Genomic DNA, 27,752 nt, shown 5'->3' on the forward strand with positions numbered 1-27,752 from the left:
TGGTTGCAGAGACATTGGATTCTATATAAAGAGAACTAAGCAGACCATGCTCCAAAATTAAGCTTTCATTCGTGAGTAAAAGTTTTATATTATGGTATTGTTGATAATACATTCTTTTCAGGTTTTCTCTCTTTCAATGTTAGAGTGGAATTTACAATTTACCTTCCAAGTTTTATTTTCTATGGTTTATTATGACCAAACATTTAGCTGTTTTCAAAACCAGCCTATTTTCTGGAAGGTATTTGCTTACTTGTTGTTTTATCAACAGTCACTCTTTCCGTGTCTGTATCATATTGGATGGGTGGATGAAAATATATTAAGACATATAAAGCTTTTTATAAGAAATGTACGTCAAACAAAATTACTCTTAACTGATCGATTCTGGAAGGAAAGATGTATATTGTTAAATTCGACTCTATCTCGATTTAGATTTCGCATTACTCAGTTACCAGGATTTCCAGCTCATCCTTCGGAAGTTGAGAGAGCTGTGACATCAGTTTAAACAGCCATCATTCTTCAACAGTGCTGTTTTTCTGAATGCAAATATATATATATATATATATATATATATATATATATATATATATATATATATATATATATATATATATATATATATATATATATATATATATATATATATATAATTATTATTATTATTATTTTCAGACAGCTGGTGGATCCAAATATCACCATGTGCCGTTCAAGAATCCAGAATGTAACCGGGAAACAGAAGAAGCAGTTCAAACGAAATGCAAAGCAGGAGGAATATACAAAGCTGAAAGCCATGATTCCAAAGATCTCCAATATAGAGAGTGTTCCTGAGGTAGGTAAAAATGACTATTGTATATATAGATGTATAGAGTTATCCGTCAGTTCAAGCTTGTATTAGAATATACATAAGTGTAAGGTGATGTTATTGTGGAGCTAGTGTTGTGCATGACTTTGGCATACTTTGTTACGGGCGAGTTTTCATTTATCACATTCGTGTGCCTGCATTGTCTGTTTTGTGAGCGCTTGTATATTGGCCATTAACTCCACTATCGCTTGATTTTTCAACTTCTATACATGGTGATATTCAAACGTGTCATCAAAACAAGGCCATACTTTCTATTATGATGCCGTAATTTGTTATAAGATTGATGTCGGATATTCTGAATAGAAGTTCCTCCATTGAAACATGTATATAAAAGTACATATGATGCAAAAGTATGGAGCTTGCATTTAATTATCATCCTACAACGATGTTCAAACTCTTATTATAAAGGATTTTCGTTGCAAAGTTCTAATTGGTTTGGGGTAGAAGGCGTGAGATTTATGAACGGCAATAACAATTCATGGTTGAGGGAAGATATTAATGAGTCTTTAGGTCACAGAGCGTCACTGTAACAGGTCGCATGAGAGGACTCTGACATTATATTTGTATTCAGTACACAAAGGTTAAACATTTACAAATCAGGTCAAACTTCAACATACGCAGGGGTTTCTATGTCAAAAAGGTGCTTAATTCAGCGTAACATGGTCACGTGAAGCATCAATGTCGTAAGGCAAACGTTCAAATATGTTTCCGTCGGCCGACCGTCCCTGGTTTTAGTTACCGACCCAAGCACCTTTTCCAACTAGGGTAAACAAAAATTTACAATACTTTAGATATAAAATATATCATGTTAAAAAATACCTACTTGCCCAAATTTTTAAACCACTGCAATAGGAAACATTATTTTTGGACTATTCGAAGGTACATATAGCCGGTAGGCGTCGCGTTAGTGAATGTTGATGATTTCACATTAAAGTTTGTAATAATGAAAGATTACATTATTTTGTCAACGAGAATATGAAACTATTTTGATACCTATTACTGTATTCTTATATTAGTAAAGCAGTTTTGTAATCGCTGTTTGGGTGCATCAGATAAAGCAGGTCATTTGAAAGTACGCTCTCTCTCTCTCTCTCTGGTTAAACAAAATAATTAAAGGTGGAGCCTTACACACACACACACACACACACACACACACACACACACTATATGTGTGTGTGTGTGTGTAAAGTAAATAGTGTGAGATCCATGAGCGTTGTTCTTCATTTGCCAAGACTAATTCTGAGCAAGCCCTTTCTAAAAGGAAAACTTAATACGCATGTGTTTTTTCAATCAAATACTAATTATTATAGAAAATAATTCCTCTCAATCTAATTTTGCAAACTTTCTGAGACAACGAAATAACTTCTAATAAAATCTGCTTTTTTCACAATACAAACCATTATTTAACTTTTCAGTCCTTGAAAACTATAAATCATGCCAGAAATATAGAGACGGGTGAAACCTAACATCAACGTCTGCAAAAACAACTTCACCGTGAAGTACAATTCGATTTAGATTAGATTATTTCTGAAGAACAATAATTTTAGATGCATTTATGTCAGGAATAATTAACTTGTCTTCGTCTCTAAAGTCAAAATTCTAATTATATTCCAGTCTGAAGGCAATTGTGTCAGCAAATTATGCTAGACAGCTTAGACTCATTGGTTGTGCCAGTTTTGTTCATATTTTGTTTCCGGTTTTGTTCTAGCTTTTGCAAATAGTTGTGATGAAACTTTACAAGTACCATTCTCCATCACTCTGCACCATTGTCATTTCTACTATCTGGCAATTCCAAGTTTGGATATTATCCCGATTATGATCAGCTCAGCGGTCATGCGGAGATCTTAAGAGTTTAGCAAAATAGTTCCAAATACTTAGCACCTTTGCTTTGATTTGTTGTGATGACGTTCGAAGGTCAATATAATTTATGTCTCGACTGTAATTCAAACTGATATTTAAAGTAATTAAAGAATATACATGTTTATAGTATAAACATGGAATGAAAATTTTGAAGTAACTAATGAATGTATATATGTATAGAATAGATATGGAATGAAAAATTAAAGTAATCAAAGAATGCACATGGGTAATGTATAGATATGGAATGAAACTGGATAGCATTCAAAGAATGTAGATGGGTATAGTACATTTTCATGAATAGTATTCAAGGTTTGTGCATGTGTATAGACAGTACTTTTTAATGAACAGTATTCAAATAATCTAAATGGGTATAGTACAGTTCAATGAATATAATTCACAGAATGTAGATGGGTATAGTACATTTTCATGAACAGTATTCAAATAATGTACATGGGTATAGTATACACATGGAATGAAAATGTGGAATTCAAAATGGCCGTAAACTCTTAACAGGCTTGAATCAGCTACTCCGGATTTCGTGCCTTATTTAATGACATGTTTGTTGACTGCATCCCACTACATTAGTTATTTCATCATGCACTGGCTGTTGTGTTGGAACGTGGTTTTTTTTATTTACTTGTTTTGGAAACAAGAACTATTAGACTTTTCTGAGTCGTTGTGCCCAACTTTTACTACAACCGTCTTTTGTTTTGGACATGACGTCATCCCGTTTTACTCTCCAGTCGTCCCGTTTATGGGCTATCATTTAATTACATTAAATAAGGCCCTTTTGGCGCTGCATAATACATTGTGCAATTAACAACCTGTGACTACGTTCATCTTTACTTAAATGTAAAAAGTGGCCGGCGTAGAGCAGGAAGAAAAATTCCACTTATCTCCATTTCATCATTTCCTTCACAGCATTTTTGAAAACTCGACCGTTAATTTGGAAAACTTATTTCAAGCTCCTCTTAAATCGTCGTCCTTGAAGTCTGAGCAATCACGGCACATTGCATTATTCAACCACCCGTCAGAAGGACTACCGGAAACGCGCACAGAAATAGCTAACATTATCAACGGTCAGGATATTGACGTCTTTTTCTTAACAGAAACATGACTAAAGAACCAGGCGATGAGCCAAAGTGTGTGGATCTAACACCCCACCCCACCCCCGGTTACTCCATCAAGTCGTTCCTACGCCACTAACGCTGAGGAGGAATTGCTGTCATCGCAGAAAACTCCATAATTCACTGTCTTAATTACACTACAAATTTCAATTTCGAACACATATCGTTTAAACTATTCCAAACCTCACTCATATTGGAACAAAGGTCAGTCCATTTTTTCTGCCTTTACCGACCTAGTCCTAGTCAAAAACACAAGCTGACTGAATCTTTCTTTTGGAGCAGTTTCATAACCGCCTTGAGTATCGAAGATCGATACATGATAACCTGATTCTTGGAGATTTCAACTTTCACTTTGACTATCCTGGAAATCCTTACACACCAATAATCGTAGATTCTGTTCACATTTTCAACCTCAAACAGTCTGTTAATCAACACACCCATAAACATGGAAACATTTTAGACTGGATTCTTCATAGACCTGATGAAAATATTCTACAGTCTTTATTGGTGTCCAACGAACTTGCATCAGATCACCTCTGCATCATGTGCCATCTCATCGTATTAGTCCCTAACCCTCCATCTCTTTTTGTTAATAAGAGAAACCTCCATATTATAAATAGAACCCAACTAATGCACGACATCCAAGCAACCCTAACAACTTCGTTGCCTCCTACAAAAGTACAGCTTAACAAGAGCTTGCATTTATTGCTTGATAAACATACCCCATCAACCAATATCAGGGTATCAGTTCAAAAGCGTTCTCCATGGTATAGTAGTGTTAGAGACCAGCTTCGCACTGCTAAAAGAGAACACCGTAACACTGAGAGGATCTGGCTTTCCACCATCCTCACTATTCGTAAGCAGATATATGAAGCTGCTAAGAGGAATGCCACAAACATTGTTCATGCGGTAAAGTAAGCACACTACAATAGTAAGATCACTGAACGTTCTAGCTATAAAGAGCTCTTCGAGATTATGAACAAGCTAATGTAAAGGAATAAATATGCATCACATCCAACGACCTTCTCTCTGGTCAACCTTTCGGACCTGTTTTGCACATTTCGACCGTTACAAAGTTCAGTCCATTAGAGATAAGCTTAACAACACCATTTCATTTGACTCATCATCACCATACAGTTGTGATACACTATATACACGGCCACTGTTAGGAGCATTTGAAGCTGTCTCTATGGATTCGGTACATACAATTGTGATAAAGAGCTCCCCAAAGTCACGTGAACTCGATCTGATTCAGACGTCATTGCAACTTGAGTGCTTAGATTCAATATTTCTTTCACTACACGATGCTATCGTTAGGGGAATTGCCATCATTTTTCAAATTGCTATTGTTATGCCTCTGTTGAAGAAACCAACACGTGACCCCGAACGATTTACAGAACTACCGACCTGTTTCTAAGTCTCATTTATTTCGAAAATCAACGGTTATTTCAGAAATGTACAGTTTGCATATCGCCGTCGCCATGGTTTGGAAATTGCTCTTCTTAGAAGAGTGAATGACCTTCTCTCTGCTTTGGATAATGCAAGATTATAGTCCTCTCCCTCCTTTACTTGTCTGCGGCAATATTACTTCACTTCACAGTCTTCGGTATGTATTTGGTATTCACGATACAGCCTTACTATGTTTTAAGTCCTACTTAATAAACAGGACATAAATTGTGTCTGTAATAGAAAACATTCCAGCCCAGCTGATCTATGTTTTTAGTGTTCTACAAGGCGCTATTCTCAGTCCAGTTCTCTTCATTATATACGCTCAGCTCCTCTAAAGTTCAATCGATCGACAACAGGTATCTCACCAATTGTACGCTGATGACACTCAAATATAAAATCTAGTTACCCATGTTACGTACATTTGATTTAATTTATATTTGAGGTAATTTAATTGAGCAGCAGGGAGGGCGAACAGACCAATGGTCGAAAAACGTCCAAACATCGAAAATAAGCCTTCCTACAAATAATCGAAAAAAAGAAAAGCGTCGACAGATTTTAAAAAAGCGTCGACAGTCTACTGAGAAAATCTCTTCGGAATTTTTCTAATTGTCGTTGGTGATTTTTTCTAGTTTATTATGCACGCTCTTTATGCAATTACGTGAACTTGAGGTCGCGCCCTCCCTGCTGATATTAATTAAAAAAATTGTTATATCAAAATAATGGTTCGTCCAGAATCTCACACAGCTAGATTAGCCCGAGAGCGACTAGCAGCAATCAAAAAATTTCTCCCTGTTAGAGATTCATTTAGAGAAAACCTACAAGCGCAGCAGGAAGCACAAATTGAGTATGAAGAAGACACTAAAAAGTTATTTAAACCTGTTACTACATCGTTAGCGCGCACTGCTCAACAACAAAATTTTGCAACAAGGCGGTTAGCAGCCGCAGCTGAAAGATCCGCTGAAGCAGCCGCTAGGGCGGCCACTGCTATCAGGGAAGTTACAACAAGACCGCCTGGAGAAGTTTACATAGATGCACCAGAAACGCCACTTGAAGCCGAAGCTCCGCCGAAATACCAACGTGGTAAAGCAAAAATCAGAGAGGATGTGGCAAAAAATATCAAGTTGAAAAATTACGATAACGCGGTTGATCTTTTAGGTGAATTTGCTAATCGTGACAGTTACCTGGAACCGGGTTCACCACCGTTGACTCATGATCAGTGGGAACGGTTGGTGTTTACTACACATAAAGATATTCAGCGGATCACGGTAAAGTACGACTATCATTTTACACAATTTAAGAAAGATGTTAAAGCAAGAATGGTTACAAGTCCTGTTATAACCGCAGATCTGACAACACCGTTAAAAACAACACAATCTTCCTCACCGCAACAGAAAAAACAATCTCCTCTATCACAGCAAAAACCACAAACTCGACCACCGCAGCAACAAAGGAAACAACAACCTCCTCCACAACAGAAAAAAACAACCTCCTCAAGAAAAACAACCTCCTCGATCACAATCTCCAGAAGAAGAATTTCATGATGTACCTACTACTGGTTGTGGTTTCGGAGGTAATATTATTTGTCCCGATAATATTCTCAATGACGTGTCACGGTTAGAAGTTCTTATAGGAGGAAAACGTGCCGGAAATAATTCATCAGAAATAATTAATGAAGCAGCTGATATTTGTCAACGATTATTTCGCGGTGGTATTATGGATATCGGCGTTTACCGAGAACTTATCGATGAGCTCGTTGATGATTAGTCACCGCGATTAGATAAATGATAAATAAGATAAGATGATCATACACAATGATTATCGTAGACCTGTACCGGTCAGAGTAGTGAACTCACGACTACTAGTCTACAGAGCAACTTACGGAGATGGGCTTGGCGATGTTATTCGGGGATTATTTACAAGGATGGCCCCAAAAGTAGTGCCTGTTGCAAAACAATTATCAATGAAGGCTATTGATATTGTTCGTGATAAAGCTCCTGGTGCAATTGTTAATGTTGCTGGTAAGGCGTTCTCGGCAATCAGAGAAAGACTAGCACGATTAATACGACGAAAACGACAACCAGTAAAATTACCAAGTACTGAAATTATGCCTGCGGAGGTCAGTAAAATAATAAATCAAGCCGCAAATAAAAAACTAGCAGCGTTGATGGATCAAGGATCTGATGAAGCACAAAGAAATATTACTGCAAATTTGATAGCAGGAAGTGGACTTCGTACTCGCTTGACAAGGTCAGCGCGACGATGACTTAAATCAAAGTTATATAATAAATGTTTAAACGTATATCCGACGTAGCATTCGACATGGAAGTACCTGTCGAAAAGGACTAATCAAAACGTGATTATCAATTTTATTCCTATGACGCAAGACAATCATATCAACGTGGACGTATCGAACTTCAAGTTCAGGATACGAGTAGATATTTCTTACCCTATGAGGCATTTATTGAGGTAGAGGGTAAAATTGTGACGAATGTTGCATCTGATACGGCATATGATGCTAATTTGCGAGTTGGTTCTGTCAATAATGGTATTATGGCGTTGTTAGGAGCGCTACTTATATCATCGATGGGAAAAACATCGAGACAATTGAGAAAGATGTCGACGTTGCTACAACAATAATTGGTCTAGCAAGATATTCTGATGATTACACAAGATCAGCTGGTCCATCAATGATGTTTGCTAAGGATATTACCGACAACGCCGATCATGTTCAGTATATTAAAGTACAAACACCACGAGGTACTGCATCTGATCCACAACCAGTTGATTTTGAACATGCGGATAGACCAGGTGCTGCTTTTGATAGTATAGGAAGTGTTAATGCAACTTACAACTTGGGATTTGCAACACGCCGAGCGATGTTGAAAGGTGACAATAGAGAGTTTTCATGTGCATTCCATTATCTCACATCTTCGGATTTTGCAGAGATTTTAGAAAGGTCATCTTTGGAGCTAAACACACAGTTGTGCTTGTAAGAAAGGGTGATGATAACGATGCGATCTGGCGAGGTGCTGGTGTTGCTGATGGCAAAGTAATTATAAACAAACTGTCACTGTGGATGCCTGTATTAACTCCATCAATTACAGAAGAACAGAAATTATTGTCTTTTATGGATCAAGGCGGTAAATCATTGCCTTCATGGTTAACAGTAACCACAGATGCTATTCAAAGTTCTAATCGGGGTTTATTTACATGGCATATAGCATCACAACAGGGTGTTTCTGCGCCGCGACATATTTTTGTTGCACTGCAAAATAATAATCGGATAGGTAGTCAGGAACGTTCACATATGATATTTGACAATTTAGGCGTTACTGAGGTTTCTCTACGGATAAACGGACAACAAGAACCATCCGAAAATATATCGTTAATTTATGAACATAACCATGTAGCACGTGTATATCATCGTTTGATGTCATTCATGGGACGTGATCAAAATGTGGATACTGGTTTGCAAATATCACAGTTAGATTTTATAAATCTATATCCGTTTTATTATTTTTCGCTGGAGAATCTTGATTTATCCAAGCAGTCTGTTGCTGATATACATTTTCGAGCTTATGTTAGTAACCCGCCAGGTGGCGGTTTCCCCTAATGAGCAATCGCGGTTATACTTAGTGACAAAGCGATGTTACTTGAAGGTGGTAGTGGTCGAATGAGAGTCATTGATGCACCAGTGGAAAATCTATAATCGTGTTATTTAGAAAAAGATATTTATATAAAAAATGTCATACAATCACGTTAATGTCACTTTGACTCCCGGTCAGGTGAAAAAATTACAATCAAATTCAACAAAAAACTGGGGAACAAAAATAACATTAAAACAAGATCAGATTTCTAGTGGTGGTCCAAATAAACTATCACTAACCAAGAATCAAATTAAACATCTCAATAAAGCCCTAGAATCAAAAACCGGAGTTCAATTTCATCTTTCTCCGAGCGCCATCAAGGACATGGTTAAAACAGGTGGTATTTTTCCATTTCTCGTGGCCATTCCGGCATTAATAGCTGCTGCTGCTCCAGCCGTAGCAAAAGCAGCCGCGTTAGGTGCTGTTGGAACAGCTGCTGGAATGGCTTTAAAGAAAGCAACAGGAAAGGGATACAAAAAAAGGGCGCGGCCTAAGATTGCCAGGATCTCGTTGGGGAAGAGGTCTGAGGCTTCCAGGAACAATCCGTTAGACGTTCCAGCATCAAATTTTGATTTACTTAATGCTGCTAAACAACTAAAAATATCTGCCTTTAGAGGTGTTTTCACGCGAGATCAATTACCACAACGACCAAACAGCGTTGAAACGGGTATTATTAATCTTGACTCGAATTCAGGACCCGGTACTCACTGGGTATCATACGCAATTGATCCACGTGGAATTGTTTATTTCTATTCGTACGGATTAGCTCCACCCGTTCAATTTATCAAGCATGTCGAGCCACTTCATAAAAAAAGTTTGGTATTCAACGCTACCAACACATACAATGACAGATTGGCCAATATGCGGCCGTGAAGCAATTAATGTACTTAACGCCATATCAAAATCATCCAAACCACCACATAAAGTTGTGCATGATTATACAAGTAACCGCTTCGTTGCGCGCAAGGTGTTTTAAACAGATGAAGGATCTTATATAATGGTTGATATTTACGGAAGATCTTCCTCTACAAGTAAGAAAAGTAAGAAAAATTCCGATGACATTGATCTGTCAAAGTACGCGACTAAAGATGAACTCGCTGATATTATGAACCTGGCTGGAGTTGACCGAGATGAAGTTGTTGTTTTTCATGACCGATATGGTGTTTTAAAAACGAGTAACATCAAATGGAATGACATAGTTCGACGAGTACTCGGTGCGGTCACGGATAACATCCCTGTGTTTACTGACAGCGGAAAAATCAGGGATTCAAGTATATTGTTTACAACCATCAGAGATGATATTGCAAGAAGCGTTGCTAATCGCGTGAAAAATAGCGGTGACACAATGACGGGAGAACTCAGCATGAATGGGAATAAAATAGTAGTTTTGAGAGATCCGACATCCGACGAAGACGCAGCAACGAAAAAATACATCGACACCAACTATAACACTGTAGATGGTAAACTATCCACGTTGCGGGCCGAGTATTATGTTCATGTAAACGCGTTCACAAATCTCCGTAGAAATTTTAGAAAAATTAACGAAACCGCAGAGGAATTTTTTGGTACTCCGCCCACCGCTGATATAAAACTCTCTGAAATCAAAACTAACATCGACACGATCAAACGAACACTCGAAGACATCGTAGCGGGGATTCCTGAGATCGTCAATAAAGTTAGTCTGATTAAAATTACACCTGGAATAACTCCCGGGTATATTACCAACATCGTATACACGGTATCATCTGGATTCGCAACATGGTCAAAGAAAAATAAAACTATTAAATATACCGCAACAGTCACTGGCCTGTACAGGCTATTTGTGTTCAGTGCTGCAAATTTTGAGATATTTACAAATTATCTATGGCGACATTCCACCGATAGGTTTTCCGGGGTTGTGTATGTTGTATTAAATAAAGGAACCGAAGAAGAATTTATGCTGGAAGCAGCTGATAAGACATTAAACGCAACATCTTACTGATGGTGTTTGGAATTTGTAGCTGAAACACCTCAATTATTTACTGCATAAAATATAATGAGTACCTCAATCGACGATGCATCTCAATACAAGTACAATCAAGCGCGTGAATGGCAAGTAAAATTAAAAGATATCATCGAACAATATACAGTAAAAGTAAAAAAATATCGTCGACGAGTAGTTATCGTCGACGTGATTGTTTATTCAGTATCCGCTGTTGTTGCTTGAACAGGTGTTATCTTGTCAACAATGACAGAGATGGCACCAGTAGCCGTAACAATCTGTATTTCAGCAGCAACAACTATTGCAGGTGTTTTTAATATCGTAGCAAAAAAATATGCACCTGCATGAATGAAAAATTATCCGATTACATAATAAAATTACACACAGCGACGGTCGCATACTCGAAGTTATCTTCGTTGTTATCAGCAAGCCTCAGCGATGGAATAATTTTTGATTTTGAGTTTTCAGAAATGATTAAAATATATAACAGTGCTGTTAAAGGTACGAGTATTAATAATGACATCAGTAGAGCTACTCCAGCAGATCGTGACAAACACAGCTCCACCAAAAACAACAATTATCTCGGTAAGCTCGACTAATCCTGAATTTAGTGTTAATTTTCCAACTGCATTTCGCGCAAATGAAATTGCACTAGCACAATTACGAGCATATTACAGCTGGCCAAATATCAGATCAAAATCATTTAATGGAACACCAGCAAATAATTCGCTTGTATTTGCTAATAAAAACAAACCAGATGGAACACCTGATTGGGTCGTTGTTGGAATACCAACTGGCAGTTATGAGGTCGAGGAAATCAATGAAGAATTTCAACGTAGAATAAAATCAATAATCGGAAAAGAATAAAAAATATCAGTTAACGTTCATGAGCCAACTTTATCAGCAACGATTGAAATACATTCACCTGATTACGCCGTTGATATTTATCAATCATCGATAAGATCTGTGCTAGGTTGGCTTGAAATTCCTCCACATGAAAAACCAATACCACCAGAACAGAAAAAGTCTGATTATGTCACGGATAGGCAATCATATCATGAAATTACCCCATCATACAAACAACATCTACCTAATATAAAAGATTTAACGTCGGTTAGTAATTTTATGTTCCTTGATGGTGAGAAAATTAATTGGAGATTTATGCCTGTACTCCCTAAAGAGGTGGGGTTCAGACTTGTTACTGTTTATGATACTCACATAGATGAACTTATTGAGTATTTTAAAGAAATAAATCAACATCATAAACAACAACAACAGCAGCTACGGCAGTCCTTCCAAGAATATCTTTTTGATATAACAAGTTCATGCCGTAAAATCATTACACGTGTAGAAATATTAAATCAACTTGTATCCGACATGGAATATCTTAACCAACGATTAATTCAGACGGTAATTGACGATAAGAGCGGCAAGAAGCAACGATTTTTAAACGCGTATTCGATCAAAGATGTAGATCTACCGAATTTTAAATTTCCCGGGTACAACGCAGATGAGTTAAAAAAATCTCTCAATGATCTTATCAACGAAAACTTTCATGAAATTGTTGTGGCATGGAGAAAGATGATACCACCAGCAACTGTTCTTAGATACAACAATGATCCGTACGGAGGCGGTAGACATCTTTCACCGGAAATCGTTAATATAACATCAACGATCGCAGTCAATCTTGTTTGTGACGTAATCGATGGCAACTATCAAATCGATCTTGGAAAGTCAAATCAGGCTCAGCAAGGATATATCTTATACACGTTCACACCACAAGTATCTCCTGGAGTTTGATCGTGCAAGAGCCAACCAATCCTGTACACATAATCAGTATTTGTCACGAATCAATTTCAAACTCACCGACCACATAGGACCATTAATTGTCCTGCGTGGGGAGAAATTAATTGTGAATCTACATGTAAGATCGTAGATCTTTATCGTAATGATGTCCGTCTTAAAGACTTTTATCGTAATGATTTTTGATCATAGATCTTTGATCTTAATATTTTATTTTATTTTTTCTGAAATATTTTATTTCTTCTGAATTATTTTATTTTATTTTATCAGAAATATTTTTTCTGAAATATTTTATTTTTTTCTGAAATTGATGGGGCAGTTGGTACTCAAAATCGTGCAAACCAATCAATTTCGTAATTTTGATGGGATAGTTGGTACTCAGAATCGTGCAAACCAATCAATTTCGTAATTTTGATGGGGTAGTTGGTACTCAGAATAATGTAAAATGATCAAAATTTATGATGAAAAAATATTTCTGATAAATTTAAAAAATATTTCCGAAAAAAATATTTCTGATAAAAAAAAAATATTTTTGATAATGTAAATATTTCTGATAAAATTAAAAAAAATGTTTCTGAATAATATAAATATTTAAAAAAAAAATGTTTCTGAATAATATAAATATTTCAGAAAAAATAAAATATTTCTGATAAAATATTACACGTGTTCGGTCGTTTCTTGATCTGACATAATTTTTCTTAATTGTCTTATACGAGTACTAATTTTTTCTTTGCTTCGTACTCGCGGGATAATTCCGATCGAATTTTTTCTACTGCAGCAGAAAGAGGAATCAATTCCTTCACTTGATCATCTTCTACAGTAGCTAGCGACTGAAACATCACCGCCTGAATTCGTTTTATGAACTTGTATTCGGATAATAGTGTGTGTATTCCTTGGTTTTTACGTTCTTGTAAAATTTCAAAATCAGAAATTATTTTTTCAGGATTTAGTTCATCAAATATATTAATACCATCTTTTTCCAATTTTTTTAATAGCAGTAATAATATCATTAATATTTTCGTAGTTCATTATTATATATATATATATATATATATATATATATATATATATATATATATATATATATATATATATATATATAATCAACAAATTATATCCCCATGTGAACCTCTAATCGAGTGTTTTAGCGAGTTCAGGAGGATGTTTCAAGGACAGCACAACATATATAATGAATGATAATCCCCACATGAACCTCTATTCGAGTGTTTTAGCAAGTTCAGAGGGTATATTGAATATATACAATGAATGAATGACAGTACAAACATAAATCTTAATTAAGGACGGCCCAAATATATACAATAAATGACAATCCCCACATGAACCTCTATTCGAGTGTTTTAGCAAGTTCAGGGGGTACATGAAATATATACAATGAATGAATGACAGTGCAAACATATATGAAATATACACAATGAATGACAATCCCTACATGAATCCCTAATCGAGTGTTCTAGCGAGTTCAGGGGTACATGAAATATATGCAATGAATGAATGACAGTACAAACATATATGGAATATATACAATGAATGACAATCCCCACATGAACCCCTAATCGAGTGTTCTAGCGAGTTCAGAGGGTACATGAAATATATACAATGAATGAATGACAGTACAAATATAAATCTTAATTAAAGACGGCACAAACATGTATAGGGCCATTCTCTACGCTCAACAGATATTGACCCCCCCTCCACATAATCAGCCCGTGGGTGATACAAAACATGTATCCACCACCGGTGACGTAGTGGGGGGTATCTTTTTTCTGTTGAGTTTTGAGGGCTGGCGGGGCCCCAATTAATCGCTAATAAGCGTAACCACCGACAAATGTCAGCCATGGGGACTCGATCGCCGGGCCTCGAGTTCAGTAATTCTACACGCATGCAATAGGCTACGGAATCATCTGACAAATATATGTTTCAGAAGTTATTATATCGGTTTCTGAATGGATTGTATATATTTCTGCATTAAAACAGCGGTTTCTGAATGGATTGTATATATTTCTGTATTAAAACGGCGGTTTCTGCCTCGAAAAATAGTCTTTTATCATAATAGCGAAAGCATCCTAAAATTGAATATATTTCACCCACTGCACCATCAAATATTTTATAGTTACCTATAGATCAGTTTCTGAACACACTGTAAATATATAAATGTAACAGCGTGTTCTGTCTCGATTTCTCGTAACAGATTGTAAATATCTGCACTCAAACAGCGTGTTCTACCTTGATAAAATATATGTGCATCTCCTACCACTGCACCATCAAACGTTTTATTACCTACAGATCGGTTTAAATATTTCTGCATTATAACAGTGGTTTCTGAATAAATTGTAAATATCTGCACTCAAACAGCGTGTTCTGCCTCGATTTCTCATAACAGGTTTAAAAATAACTCGCTACATTGTACGATGTAAAATATGTTTATTCTTCTACTTTGTAAGCTAAAAACCATAAATATCTTTCTACCGGTATAATTATTGATATTAATTACGACGTAGATGGTTAATTGACTAATTACGACCGTAAAAATCAGAAATCTACGGAGAAATATATATTTACAGAATTATCTCCCTTTCGCTCAATTCGACAAAATAAGTAGCATAAGAGTGAGGATTTCTGACAAAAATATAAATAATTAAATAAATAGTTAATAATATAAATCTACGTAATTACTTGATAGTGATGATAATTTATCTCATTAACAATATTGGAAGGTGATTTTCTGTTTATATGTTTTGAGAAAGCGGATTTATATATATTTTTCGCGACTTTTTGTACCGAACACGAGTTAATTTCAAAGTATTTCGCAGCTGAATTCATTGATTGAAATATAATTTCTTCGCTAGTCTCTGTATTGAAGGATTTAACTGATCTATGGAATTTTGAGTACTTGCCCGTCCCTCCCCGTGTATTATTCTCACTCTGTGTGATAGCTTGAAGGTTGGATAAATTATTGTTTTGAGGGTCTGAGTCAATATGATCGATCACAAGACCGTCTTTGGTCAACCCCTTGTGACACTAGTACACAAATTGATGACAGGGATAAGGTTTCTTCCCAACAGTAAACATCAGATAGCCAGCATTATTTATATAACCAACTGGTACTTTCTTCTGACAATCTCTGATCACACCATCAAGATTTGATTCGTAGTTCGTTGTTACAGGATGTCGGACAAATTCATTTTGCTCCATTATATAATAATATTATTTGTTTAAATTATAATTTGTGAAAACTTAGTTAAATAATCCTCCACGGATTTTATAGCTCCGTCACTGACATTATTTTTTAAATCATAATATCTCTTAAGTTCGCGATATTTTTTTACCACCACTATTTGCACATAACTCTGTTTTACCTCATACTCCAACACCACATCGCAAACATGGTATTGGTCCTAAACAACCTCTACGAACGGACTGCAAGTGAATCCCGCAGAATTCCTTCCTGCAGGATTTATTGCAGGGAGTTAATGATCCGATCATCAACTATTTGCACTTGTTCTGTTGAGACATTGTATATGTAATATTTTTTATTTAAATACTTGTCTGAAATATAATATGGGAGAATTCGAGAGATTATCCAGAACCAAGCCTTGGAAAACAAGTAAATTCAACCTCGACAGGATATCTTCTGATTTACCAATAAAACATCTAGTTGATAAGAAAAAAAAAGTTTGATCAATAAAATTCACGACGCCAAGAAAGAATTTCATGCAGATGGTGCATCTCATGTCTGGTGAACGTTCAAAATTATACGATGAGATTTTCAAAAATAAACTGTGTGGCTGAACGAGTAATGGAACATTTTACAAACGCGGCCCGTGGAAACGGTTTAACAGATAAAAGACTTAAAATAATAAACGAGTGAGGCGAGATGGTTAAAGATACCGGAGCGTCTATCAAATATGTCGCTGAGTTAGGAAAAAAACTAAAATTCCCAATAACCGTAGCGACGATAACAGGAGAAATATTATATGAATCAAAATATAAATCAAAAGGAGCTTCAATCGAAATTATTGATCATAACGCGCACGCGTGGACTAGCGCAGTAACAGTGTTTCCACGAGATTGAACTGTTAAAAAGTATCGCGGAGATATGTTTGATTTTATTAACGAGATAAGTAAAAACGATCCTGTGTCAGTATGGCTGTTTCAGAGTTCTAACGACGAATCAGATATGGAAGAAAAAATCAAGTTCGATCAGTTTGTAAGACAAAATGGTGTTACTTATCGAACAGATCTTCTCCACGAAAAAATGAAAAATCTTGCACTGCAATATACTGATGACACTGACGAACTATTGAGCAACTATTTTACTGTTCCGTCAGTTGCGGCTCATTTTGCTAGAAAGAAAAATTCGTGGAAACCAACTCGGTCCGATTTTCTTAATGATATAATACTGAGTTGTGTCGAATACGGACACGGTGGATTGTGGAATACTAAATACGATCATAAAGATGTTATTTCGGTTGATATGGTTGCATGTTATCCTGGAAGTTTTCTTGTGATACGGAGATTGTTCTGTGTACTTTGAGCGATTCGGTCATCCGACACACGAGATGACGCGAGTATCGATAAATGCACCATTACCGGATTTTGACTTAACTGGATTTACTTGTATCGAGTCATTAGAAATGTCTAAAGATCTCCATGCGATTTGTTATACCTGGTTTGGAAAACATTTTTCAGAAAAAAATGTGGGCACCAATAATTCTCTTACGGTGTATGCTTGATTGTGCCATGTTAACACTATTGATTGTAAATGAAGCAATTATATCATACCGGAAACAAACCGAAGTTTGGTTACCACAACAAAAGAAATATTCTGATAATGAAAACCCCGATATAACCGATTACGAGAATAAAATTACAAAAGATCTCGGTAGAAAAATAATCGGCAAGTTCACCCAAGGAGGAACATATGATCACAGACGACATTGTACAAGATTGATTATGGATGATGTTGAGTTCGACTTTATAATCGCTGATACAACGAACAGAAATACGTTTATAAATCGAGAAATTGCTTTTTTGTCAAATGGAACTAAATTAGGTACAATTGTAAGTTATATGGACGGTGAGTCACCTCAGTATACTCATTTAAGATCATCGATGCTCGCGTACGTTTCAATAAATCTATTATCGATGATAAATAAAGTTTCTACACTCGCTGTCAGAGTCGCTACAGATTCGTTTTTCGTTAAATATCAATAAAAAATATTCAGGATTACTAGAACAACTACATATCGGTACTTGTGCATCATGGGGTTCGTGGAGAATAAAAAGGAAAATATACTCGATTATTCCGAATCAGCTGATGTTGCGGTTAAAGATATTTATTGTAAAAAACATCAAAAACTACAACTATCATCTGGACCATCGGTATACGATCCAATAACTAGAAATAAAACGGTTTATCTAAACGGACCTGGAGGTTCTGGTAAAACCGCTCGAGCGATCGAACTATTTCATAAATCAGATATGATCGTGCTAACACCTACACACAGACTCGCGCGAGAGATGAAACAACGAGGAGTACAATCATGTACTTATCATAGCTTCTTCCGATGGAAGGGTGATGCATGGACTTCTTCGAGGATGGGAGAAAAATATATTCCGAGGATTATAATATGGGATGAAATATGTACAGTATCATCAGAAACATTAAAACATTTCTTGATTGGTTATTAACAAGAAATACTGCTGTAATAATATGTGGCGATCACGGTCAACCACCACCGTTTGATCATAGAGCGCTATATGCAGAATTAAAACAGTTTAAAAAATTAATCAGACTACAGCCGAATAAAATTCAATGTGAAGTAATGCGTGGAATAACTTCAGAAACTTCAATGAACGACTTTCTGCAGACGTGGAAACCAAATGATCTGATAGTTGCAAGTAGAAAAATAGTTCGTGATACACTTCAACGGGAATTGTTTCAGTTACATAAAGAAAAATTTCCAACATTGCCAGTTCCGTTATGTTATCGACCAGCTCATACACGGCGGTAGAATATTGATGTTGATATACCAGGACAGACCGAGAAACAGAATTTAGTATTAAATGATATCATCACAGTTGATATCAACGCTGTTGAAGATGCATTATCGTTGAACAAATCTCCGTGGACACGGATATGCAATGACGATTCACTCATCTCAGGGATTAACTATTTCTGATACAGTTGTTTGGATTATAGATGATCGTATCGAGTGGTCAAACTTAGTTTATCTCGAAGTGTCTCGAGTCAGAAGAATATCTCAGTTGCGGAGAATTGTCTTGGATGAGTCAGTGACTAGTGATGATATTGACAATGATATAATAAGAAAAAAAATAGCTGGTTATAAACAATCTGATAAAAAAATAACCGCGATTTTGATCTCGACGTTGAATTTATCAGCACGTTGAAACAACAACAGAATAATCATTGTACAAGTTGTAACTGTGTGATGTTATGGAGATATTCAAATAATAATCCAAGACAATTTACCATGGATAGAAAAGATAACAGTTGCGGTCATACACGAGAAAATGCCATGTTGACCTGTTTTGAGTGTAATCGACGTAGGGGTGCTAGTTAAGTGATAGCGGTGGTAATTGCGTATCCTCAGGAATCACCTGTAATTGTTCACGTGTAAATCCACGTTGAGGAGCAGTTGAATCTAATCTGTAGATTCCGGGTCTACCTGAGGATCTTGTTATGTTAGATATCTTATGTGTGGTAACACTCCAAATAGGATCATTCGCTCTTTTTTTACCACCTTCGAGTTCACCGGTTCATATAAATACCTTACAGTAACATTACCTAATGCTGGTTGCGTTGAAAAATCACGTCGTTGTATTGGCATATTTTTTTGTAATTGCATTAATAGGTTTCATGTTGGTCGTTCGAGTTACTTCATTATTTAACGCGGCTATCACACTTGGTGATCTTGCAACCCATTCACGAGATCTTTTATCCTGAATAAATTCCTTCGCGTATTGATATCCAAATAACCGCTCAGCAAGTGTTCGATTAAATCGTTCAACAATTGCCTGATCACGATGAATTGCAATGTGTCCTTGTCGTATTTTGACATTATGTTGCTTCATCAGCGATGATACTGGACCAAGAAATTCTTTGCCAGGATCAACCTGTATCAGCTGTGGCCATTGAAGACCACCTTGTGGTCCGGGTCTACGTTCATAAATTCGTTTAAACGCAGAAGCTACTTCAGCAACTGTCTTTGTCAATAATGGTTCTGCGTCTTTATATCTGCTTGCAACATCAACAACGGTTAGCGCGTATTTGTATGTTTTTCTACATACAGTATCATGCGGTAAAAATAAGATATCTGCTTGATGAACTTCATTAGGAACACTAACATCGAAATACGCGTACTGAATTTGTTTCGGTGGTGGTAGGTAAATTTACCATATTGCCTGTTTAGATAACCATTTTTTAGTGGTAACACGTGTGACTTTTGCTGCATCGGCGAGGTTGCCAATTGCTGCGTTACCTTTCCAGTATCCTCTTGGGGAATAATAAATCGATTCCATTTATACATTACCAGCACCTAGCGCTAATTTACCTTTCATCGCGGATCTTATTAACCAATTAGCTAGTGATTCTCTTATATTTTTATTTTTTATAGAATTTAACGCATAAATTAATTTCACATCTGCAATATGTCTGTCTTGTAGATTTTTGCTTTTATATGCTACATCATGAACATGAAACGCTTTATCAATAGCGTTTATTGGTTCCTCGCCTGGGTTTGGTTGATCCTGATTGTCAAGTCTGATATCAAGTCGAGTACCAGGACCGCAATAATTATATCCTGATAGATGTTTTTCTCCTTGGTATTTAGCCCACGGAGTTCCTGGGAAATTTGACATTAATGTAGCAATATCACCACCGTCTTTTTTTGGGTAAAAACGAAAACTTTTTTCTGTTACATACTACACATCTTCCACCGTATGCTATTCTCGCATTTTTTGTTGTAACCGTGGATAGATCAGTAGTTGGGGTTTTAGTTCTACAGCGTAAACAATATAGATTCATGTATTTATATAATATGGATATAATTGATTTCTCAGCGACAAAGAAACTAGAACCGGTCAAGCATCATCCGGCGTTACCGAATTTCATCAGAATGATTATAATAGGTTCATCTGGATCGGGTAAGACACGATTGTTACTTAATCTTATAATGAGATGGCTAAAATGGGATAAGTTGTATTTAGTAGCACCATCAGTTGATGATCAGCGGTGTTATGACGTACTTAAAGATTTTAATGAAAACGTGACACTGTTGAATGACGAGAATGTGATTGAATTTATAACTAACATTGATGAAGCTCCGTCCGTTGATGATTTAGACGGATTTATTAATAATTTGGTTGTATACGATGATGTGATGCTGGATAAACAATCAAATCCAGCTAGAATATTTTCTCGAGGAAGACATAACAACACTGATGTGATATATGTAACACAACGGTATACACAAATACCAAAAGTGATCAGAGACAATTGTAATATTTTAGTTGTTTTTAATGGCGTAGACACACATACGTTGCGACCTTAGACATGTAGATACCTTCTATATTGCTCTGGAATGTGATCACCTAACCCTCATACGGGTATCTGTTTTGCGCATTATTTGTCTGTATAACCTTTGTTTATAGAGAAATAATCTCAGTTTAGGCTTTTATTTTGGACACTGGAAAGTATTTCGTTGTGACCAGTTTGGAGTTACATTTTAATTTTTATTCAAATTATTTGGATTCTTAAAGATTTATTCTTTTTCCTGGAAATATTTGAGTTCTCATAGTGAATTCTTGGACAAAGACATTTCTTTAAATTTTGTTCGGAATTCAAACACCGGAATATTATTTTCTGTGGTTCACAAAGAACTGTAAACACATGAGCGCTATGGTGACTACAGTATACGTCATCGATTTCCATTTTGGATTTTTCATCGGGACTCAAACTTGAATTCATTAGAACATTTCATTACTATAACTTCTAAAATTTAATTCGTGGATTATTCTTGGACTTTTTCTGGATTTGATTCTTAAAACCGCAAGTTCTTATTGTTTCATTTTTGATTGTTTTTTCTAGGGAAATAAATTATTTTTTAATTTTTTTCAAAGCTTGTTGTTCTCACTCTTTCTTTTGTTACTGTTTATTAGAGCCTAAACACCTAACACCCAACTGAAGTTAAGGATACCATCCAAGGAGTAGACAGGTGCATTTCAGATCTGAAGTCATGGATGACATGTAACAAGCTGCAGATGAATGATGATAAAACTCATTCATATACTTTTTACCTCAAACAATAAGCACCAGCAATGCCAACATCAAATTTACACAGTCGGTACGAAACCTAGGTGTCACTCTCGACAGTACGCTCTCATTACACCAGCATGAAATGAACATATGCAAATTTGGATAAATGGAGTTGAGATGTATCAGCTCCATTCGCAATTTTCTTTTGGTTGATGCCACTAAAACACTTGTGTGTTCATTAGTACTTTCTAGACTGGATTATTTTAACTCACTTCTATCTGCTTCGTCTTAGTATCTTCTATCGAAACTGCAAAAAGTTTAAAATACGGCTGCTCGGATCATCCGTAGACCACAAAGAGCTGAGCATACCCATCCCCTGATTTTTAGCCTTCACTGGCTACCCGTTCGATCCAGGATCAAACACAAAATCTCTTCACTATGCCGCATTTCACTGACTGACTGCAGTCCAATATACCTATCTGATCACACCCATGTGTATATCCCATCTAGAAACTTGCGTTCCTCTTCCGACACTCGCATTCTCATTGTTCCCACTGTTGAAATGAAGTCATACGGACAATGTTCTTTTGCTTATCAAGGCCCACCTACGTGGAACGAACGATCTAAGACACGAAGACACTGTCCTCATTCAAGAGTGATTTTATAACTCACTTATTTCGACTACAAGAACAGACTTAAAGTATTGATAATGTTTACTTCTTTAATTATTGTAAGCATGTTTTTTTTTTCTATTTGAAATTTCATGGTTCTTGGTTTTGTAATCTTGTCGTTGTATGTGTTTTTATGTGTTATCTAATATTGTTAAGCGCTTAGATCTTCTAAATATTAGGCACTGTACTAAGTCCTTATTATTATCATTATTATTATTATTATTATTATTATTATTATTATTATTATTAGTAGTAGTAGTAATAATAGTAGTAGTAGTAGTAGTCAAAGAATTTACATTGGTTTATTACCTTTTCTTTGTAGAACTTTAAATGGGGAACGTATATTATTGCTTATATTAAATTATGGTAAAGTTGTTTTCGATTTATTGTTTCAAAACAAATCCTTACTATTTGACTCCACGACAGTAAGTAAGGTGGACTCGTGCACTTCGGAATTTAAAAACCTCAGAACCTAATTCGAGCTTTTCCTAGTTTAATAAGTTGTTACTGTATGTACTCGGTTATAAGTAGAGTCGAACCGCGAACCGCAGAGACCCAGATATGTCGTCACATAATTCACCGTCATGTCTGGGTATATTCAATTTCCTAGCAGTAATCAGTAGAACAAGTAACATAGGCTCTGATTTTCCTGCACCTGACACGACGGGAAATCTGAGTCTATGTGGGTTTTTTTTTTTGCAGTTGAAATCGACTTTTGTACATCTGTGAAGATTCACATTCTTAATAGTATCATCCAAACTGTAACAAAAAATAAATAATGTATATGAAGTGATGTCACTGCGATAATTTCGAATCATTTTGGAAGGATCTTCATGTTCATTATATTAGTTTCTTAAGCTCGTCTATTTTAAACTCCGGATTTATTTACCTTGCATACTCGCTTATAAGTGGAGTCCAACTGCAAACTACACAGACCCAGATTTGCCGCCGCATAATGCGCCGGCAGATATGAGTCTTTGTAGTTTGTTAGGAGTAATCGATATAACAAACAATAGAGACTCTGGTCTTCTGACACATTATTGAACGGCAGACTGAGGTTTATGCTGTTTGCAGTTGGACGCGACTTACAAGCGGTTGTAGACAATACTTTTCGATCTAAATTTTTAAAACTATTTTGTTACGAAACTGAATTACAAGTATTTTTATTAATTAAACAAATTTCTTATCACTTTGCTTATCTTTCTGAAAAAAAATTAGCATTTTTCCCCAATTATTACTGAACTTAAAATGAGGCTGTGTGACTATGCACGTACACTATACAGTTTCCTTAAAGAGAAATATGCTTAAACAATATGTATATCAAGATTATTCATATTACAAAAAATAAGAAATATTCATTTGTCTGGTTTAGTCGAATATTTTTTCCACCAGGTAACTGTCATCGAAGAGGCCTTGCAATACATCGATCAGCTCCACGAGGCTGTTGCAGCCAAGTTTAATATTCCGGAAGGTATATATATATATATATATATATATATATATATATATATATATATATATATATATATATATATATATATATATATATATATATATATATATATATATATATATATATATATATATATATATATATATATATATATATGTGTGTGTGTGTGTGTGTGTGTGTCTGTGTGTGTGTGTATGCATATAAGACGAAGCAGATAGAAGTGAGTTAAAATAATCCAGTCTAGACAGTACTACTGAATGCACAAGTGTTTTACTGGCATCAAATTATATATATATAATTTATAGTGCCTCAATATTGTTTCTAGTAAAAGCTAAAGGGTCATTAGGGAACAGGTATGTACTCGTCTCTGTTTGTACCTTGCGAATACGGGACGCAGAGACTTTAATTAAAATAATAATTCCAATATATATAATATCTATAGGAAAAGTTTGCATGGAAATAGAAAATTAACTAACTCTAGAACTGTAAGGTTTTCTCCTTTGCTTAAGATGCTCTTTTGTACTTATAGGTTACTGCATTTGTATGGGAAAATATGAACGAGTTTTCGGAATGAATACTGCACGAACTTGTGAGTGCAGTATATCCTTCCAACAAAACGAGTTCATATTTTCCCATACAAATGCAGTAACCTTTTTATTATCTGCTCATTTTTTTATTCTACCTAAGGTTTAATTATAGAAACAAAATACACTACAAGTATCAACGTAAATGAATGAATGCCGTATTCCAAACTAAATACACAAACGCAGATGTGACATTACAAAATGACATCATTATTAATACGCACATAGCTCCGCCCAGATAAATTTGAACTTAGTCGCGCGGTCGACATAACTTTCGAAAGAAAATGGCGTGTCTAGTTTAAATTGAAATTTGCAGTCATATTGTGAATGAATGCGCATTGCAACGACTTTTCCATTTGATCTGGAGTGAATATATTTTGGTATTTTTTTTCGATTCGACGAATGTTTGTGATTTTGGACTGGATTCATCTGTGCAAATTATACATGAAATATATCGGATTGAAGTGGCGCGGGAGAAGCTTGTTTACGTCTGCAGATGTGTTTCTGTTTCTGTCATTGAATGTTTGAAATCATAACGTGGGAAAAATATGAAGTCTTTCAATTGCAGTTTTCAAAAAGACGCTATGGAATTTAATGTGTATTTCATTTTGAGTGCAGTAAGGAGGATGCAATTGCACTTATCATCGAAATTACAGCACACTTTCGAAATGTCTAATCCAGATTGAAAACCTATGACATGGCTCATGCAATTCGGATTTGCAGAATTAAGAAAAAAACATTTTGAGGAAATTCAGGGTGTAAAACTGTAAGTATATTTTATTTTGCCATTCTTATCACAAGATAAAGAAGACGGTATATGCTTTCTCACTTGTATGTTATTTGTAAGGACATAATCGTCCGTCTTTTATATAATGTAGCTAGCCTAAATCCGTAACATTGTATCAACGCGGAATGTGCCAAAACAGCTGAGGGTTTTTTTCAGTCCACGAAACGTGTTTTAGTTCATTCCGAAACAAATTTAAATAACCACAACGTAAAGAACCTCTTACGCGAGTGTATATGATTTGTTTACAAATCAAAATTGCTGGTGTCTGCGTCATTGTTTGTTTACAATAGAAAGTAGTTCCTTCATTCACGTGAATGCTATATATGTATTGTCGCGCGCGTTCAGTATCGGGGAATATTAAACGATTCTGACAATGTAAAGTTAACGGGGCAAAAAATGAGCATATAATAATGCAAGTTATTTTAGGAATGTTCTTATATTTAAAAGCTCTGAACATCAGGGTCAAAATAAATATTTCAACGAGATGCGATAATGTCCTTATTTTGAGTGTAATACAGTGTTTCAGGACACAAGCGATTCCATAGTCGACGAACATTATTGCACCTGCAAAATAAGTGCAGTATTGATGAGAATCTTTAAAGGATGACAGCTTCTTTTTCATCCAGTACACATTACTCAAAAATTAGTCTTAAATTATCTCAGTGATATTTTTTTAAAGTTAAGTTAAAAAAAAAACATAATAAGTCTAAGGGCAGTTCTACATTTCTTTAAATATACCTTTTTATCTTTATTTGAGCATTAATTTTGTTACAATTATCATTATCCATTAGAAGATGTCAGAGATATTGCTTCGAAGAAAATGAAAATTACCACCAGGTCGTTTCGAATTCGAGCAGGTAAAAGGGATTTTCGTTGGAGAATCATAATGGAAACCTCAGGAAACATCCAGCAAGAAGGACACATTACCATGGTAATCTTTGTTTGGCTTCTTATGCGAATTACCCATTGTTTGTATAATCACTGATACAACTTAGAATAGAAGTCGCAGTGACATGCTATTTTGATGATTAGTCTTTTGCTAATAATTACTCATATATGGATTAAAATGAAACACAATTTCAGGTGATTGTTCAATTCCAATTTTATAATTATATAGTTATTAAAAGACAAAGTCGGTCGAATTTCAACTTAAGGTATATTGCACGCAGAGAAATGAGCAAAAGCGAAGAATGAGTGATTGAACAGATTTATTATCTTTTTGTCCAAACTGTTACTTATTCGTAACTCCCGTTTTCATTTTTGATGCTGGTGTTATTATTATTATTATTATTATTATTATTATTATTATTATTATTATTATTATTTCTTACAGAAATAGGGTGATCGATGAAGAAGAAACCAAATACAAGAATTTTCATGCTTTTGTACAGTGTCTCTTTACATTCTTTTGATATGTATTCGGCTCTCTCAGTTTCCCAAGGAAACAACAAGACACATCCCAGTGACGCAGTTAGAAGACAAAAAGATATCTCCCATTTACACATTAGAAGACACATTGAGACATGTCCCAGTGACGCAGCGAGAAGACACATTGAGACATGTCCCAATGACAGCGTGAAGACACAAGGAGACATGTCCCAATGTCACAGTGAGAAGACACATTGAGACATGCTCCAATGACACTGTGAGAAGACACAATGAGATATGTCCCAATGACAGTGTCAATATACAATGAGACATATCTCAATGACACAGCGAGAAGACACATTGAGACATGTCCAATTACACAGAAGACACAATGAGACATGTCCCAATGACGCAGTGAGAAGACACATTGAGACATGTCCCAATGACACAGTGTGAAGACATAATGAGACATGTCCCAATGGCACATTAAGAAGACACACTGAGACATGTTCCAGTGACACAGTGGGAATATACAATGAGACCTATCCCAAGAAGAAAACGAGTAGGCACAATGAGACTCGTTCCAATGAAACAGTGAGAACATACAATGAGACATGTCCCAATGACTCAGTGAGAAGACACAATGAGACATGGCCCAAGAAGACAACGAGAAGGTACAATGAGACATGGCCCAATGACCCCGTGAGAACATACATTGAGACATGTCCCAGTTAGTGAGAAGACACAATGAGACATGTCCCAGGAAGACACTGAGACAGCCGAAGTAATAATAAAATAATATTAGGCTGAAACTAACAAACGTAGGAATATACACTTTGCTTGCATGTGTCGCCATATATTGAAT

The 27,752-nt window shown here is 35.7% G+C and overlaps 1 protein-coding gene across 1 annotated transcript; it reads left to right on the plus strand.

Moving 5' to 3' along the window:
- Positions 1-27,752, plus strand: LOC149785329 (uncharacterized). Its single transcript, XM_089931196.1, has 5 exons — positions 1-71; positions 670-826; positions 24,088-24,166; positions 26,311-26,450; positions 26,853-27,752. The coding sequence occupies exons 2-5, from the start codon at positions 695-697 to the stop codon at positions 26,856-26,858; spliced, it is 357 nt and encodes a 118-aa protein (XP_089787322.1). The 5' UTR covers positions 1-71; positions 670-694; the 3' UTR covers positions 26,859-27,752.

This window comes from Sinohyriopsis cumingii, chromosome 13 (genome assembly GCF_028554795.1).
Source record: "Sinohyriopsis cumingii isolate HCF-2022 chromosome 13, ASM2855479v2, whole genome shotgun sequence".
In the NCBI taxonomy this organism is placed as follows: domain Eukaryota; kingdom Metazoa; phylum Mollusca; class Bivalvia; order Unionida; family Unionidae; genus Sinohyriopsis; species Sinohyriopsis cumingii.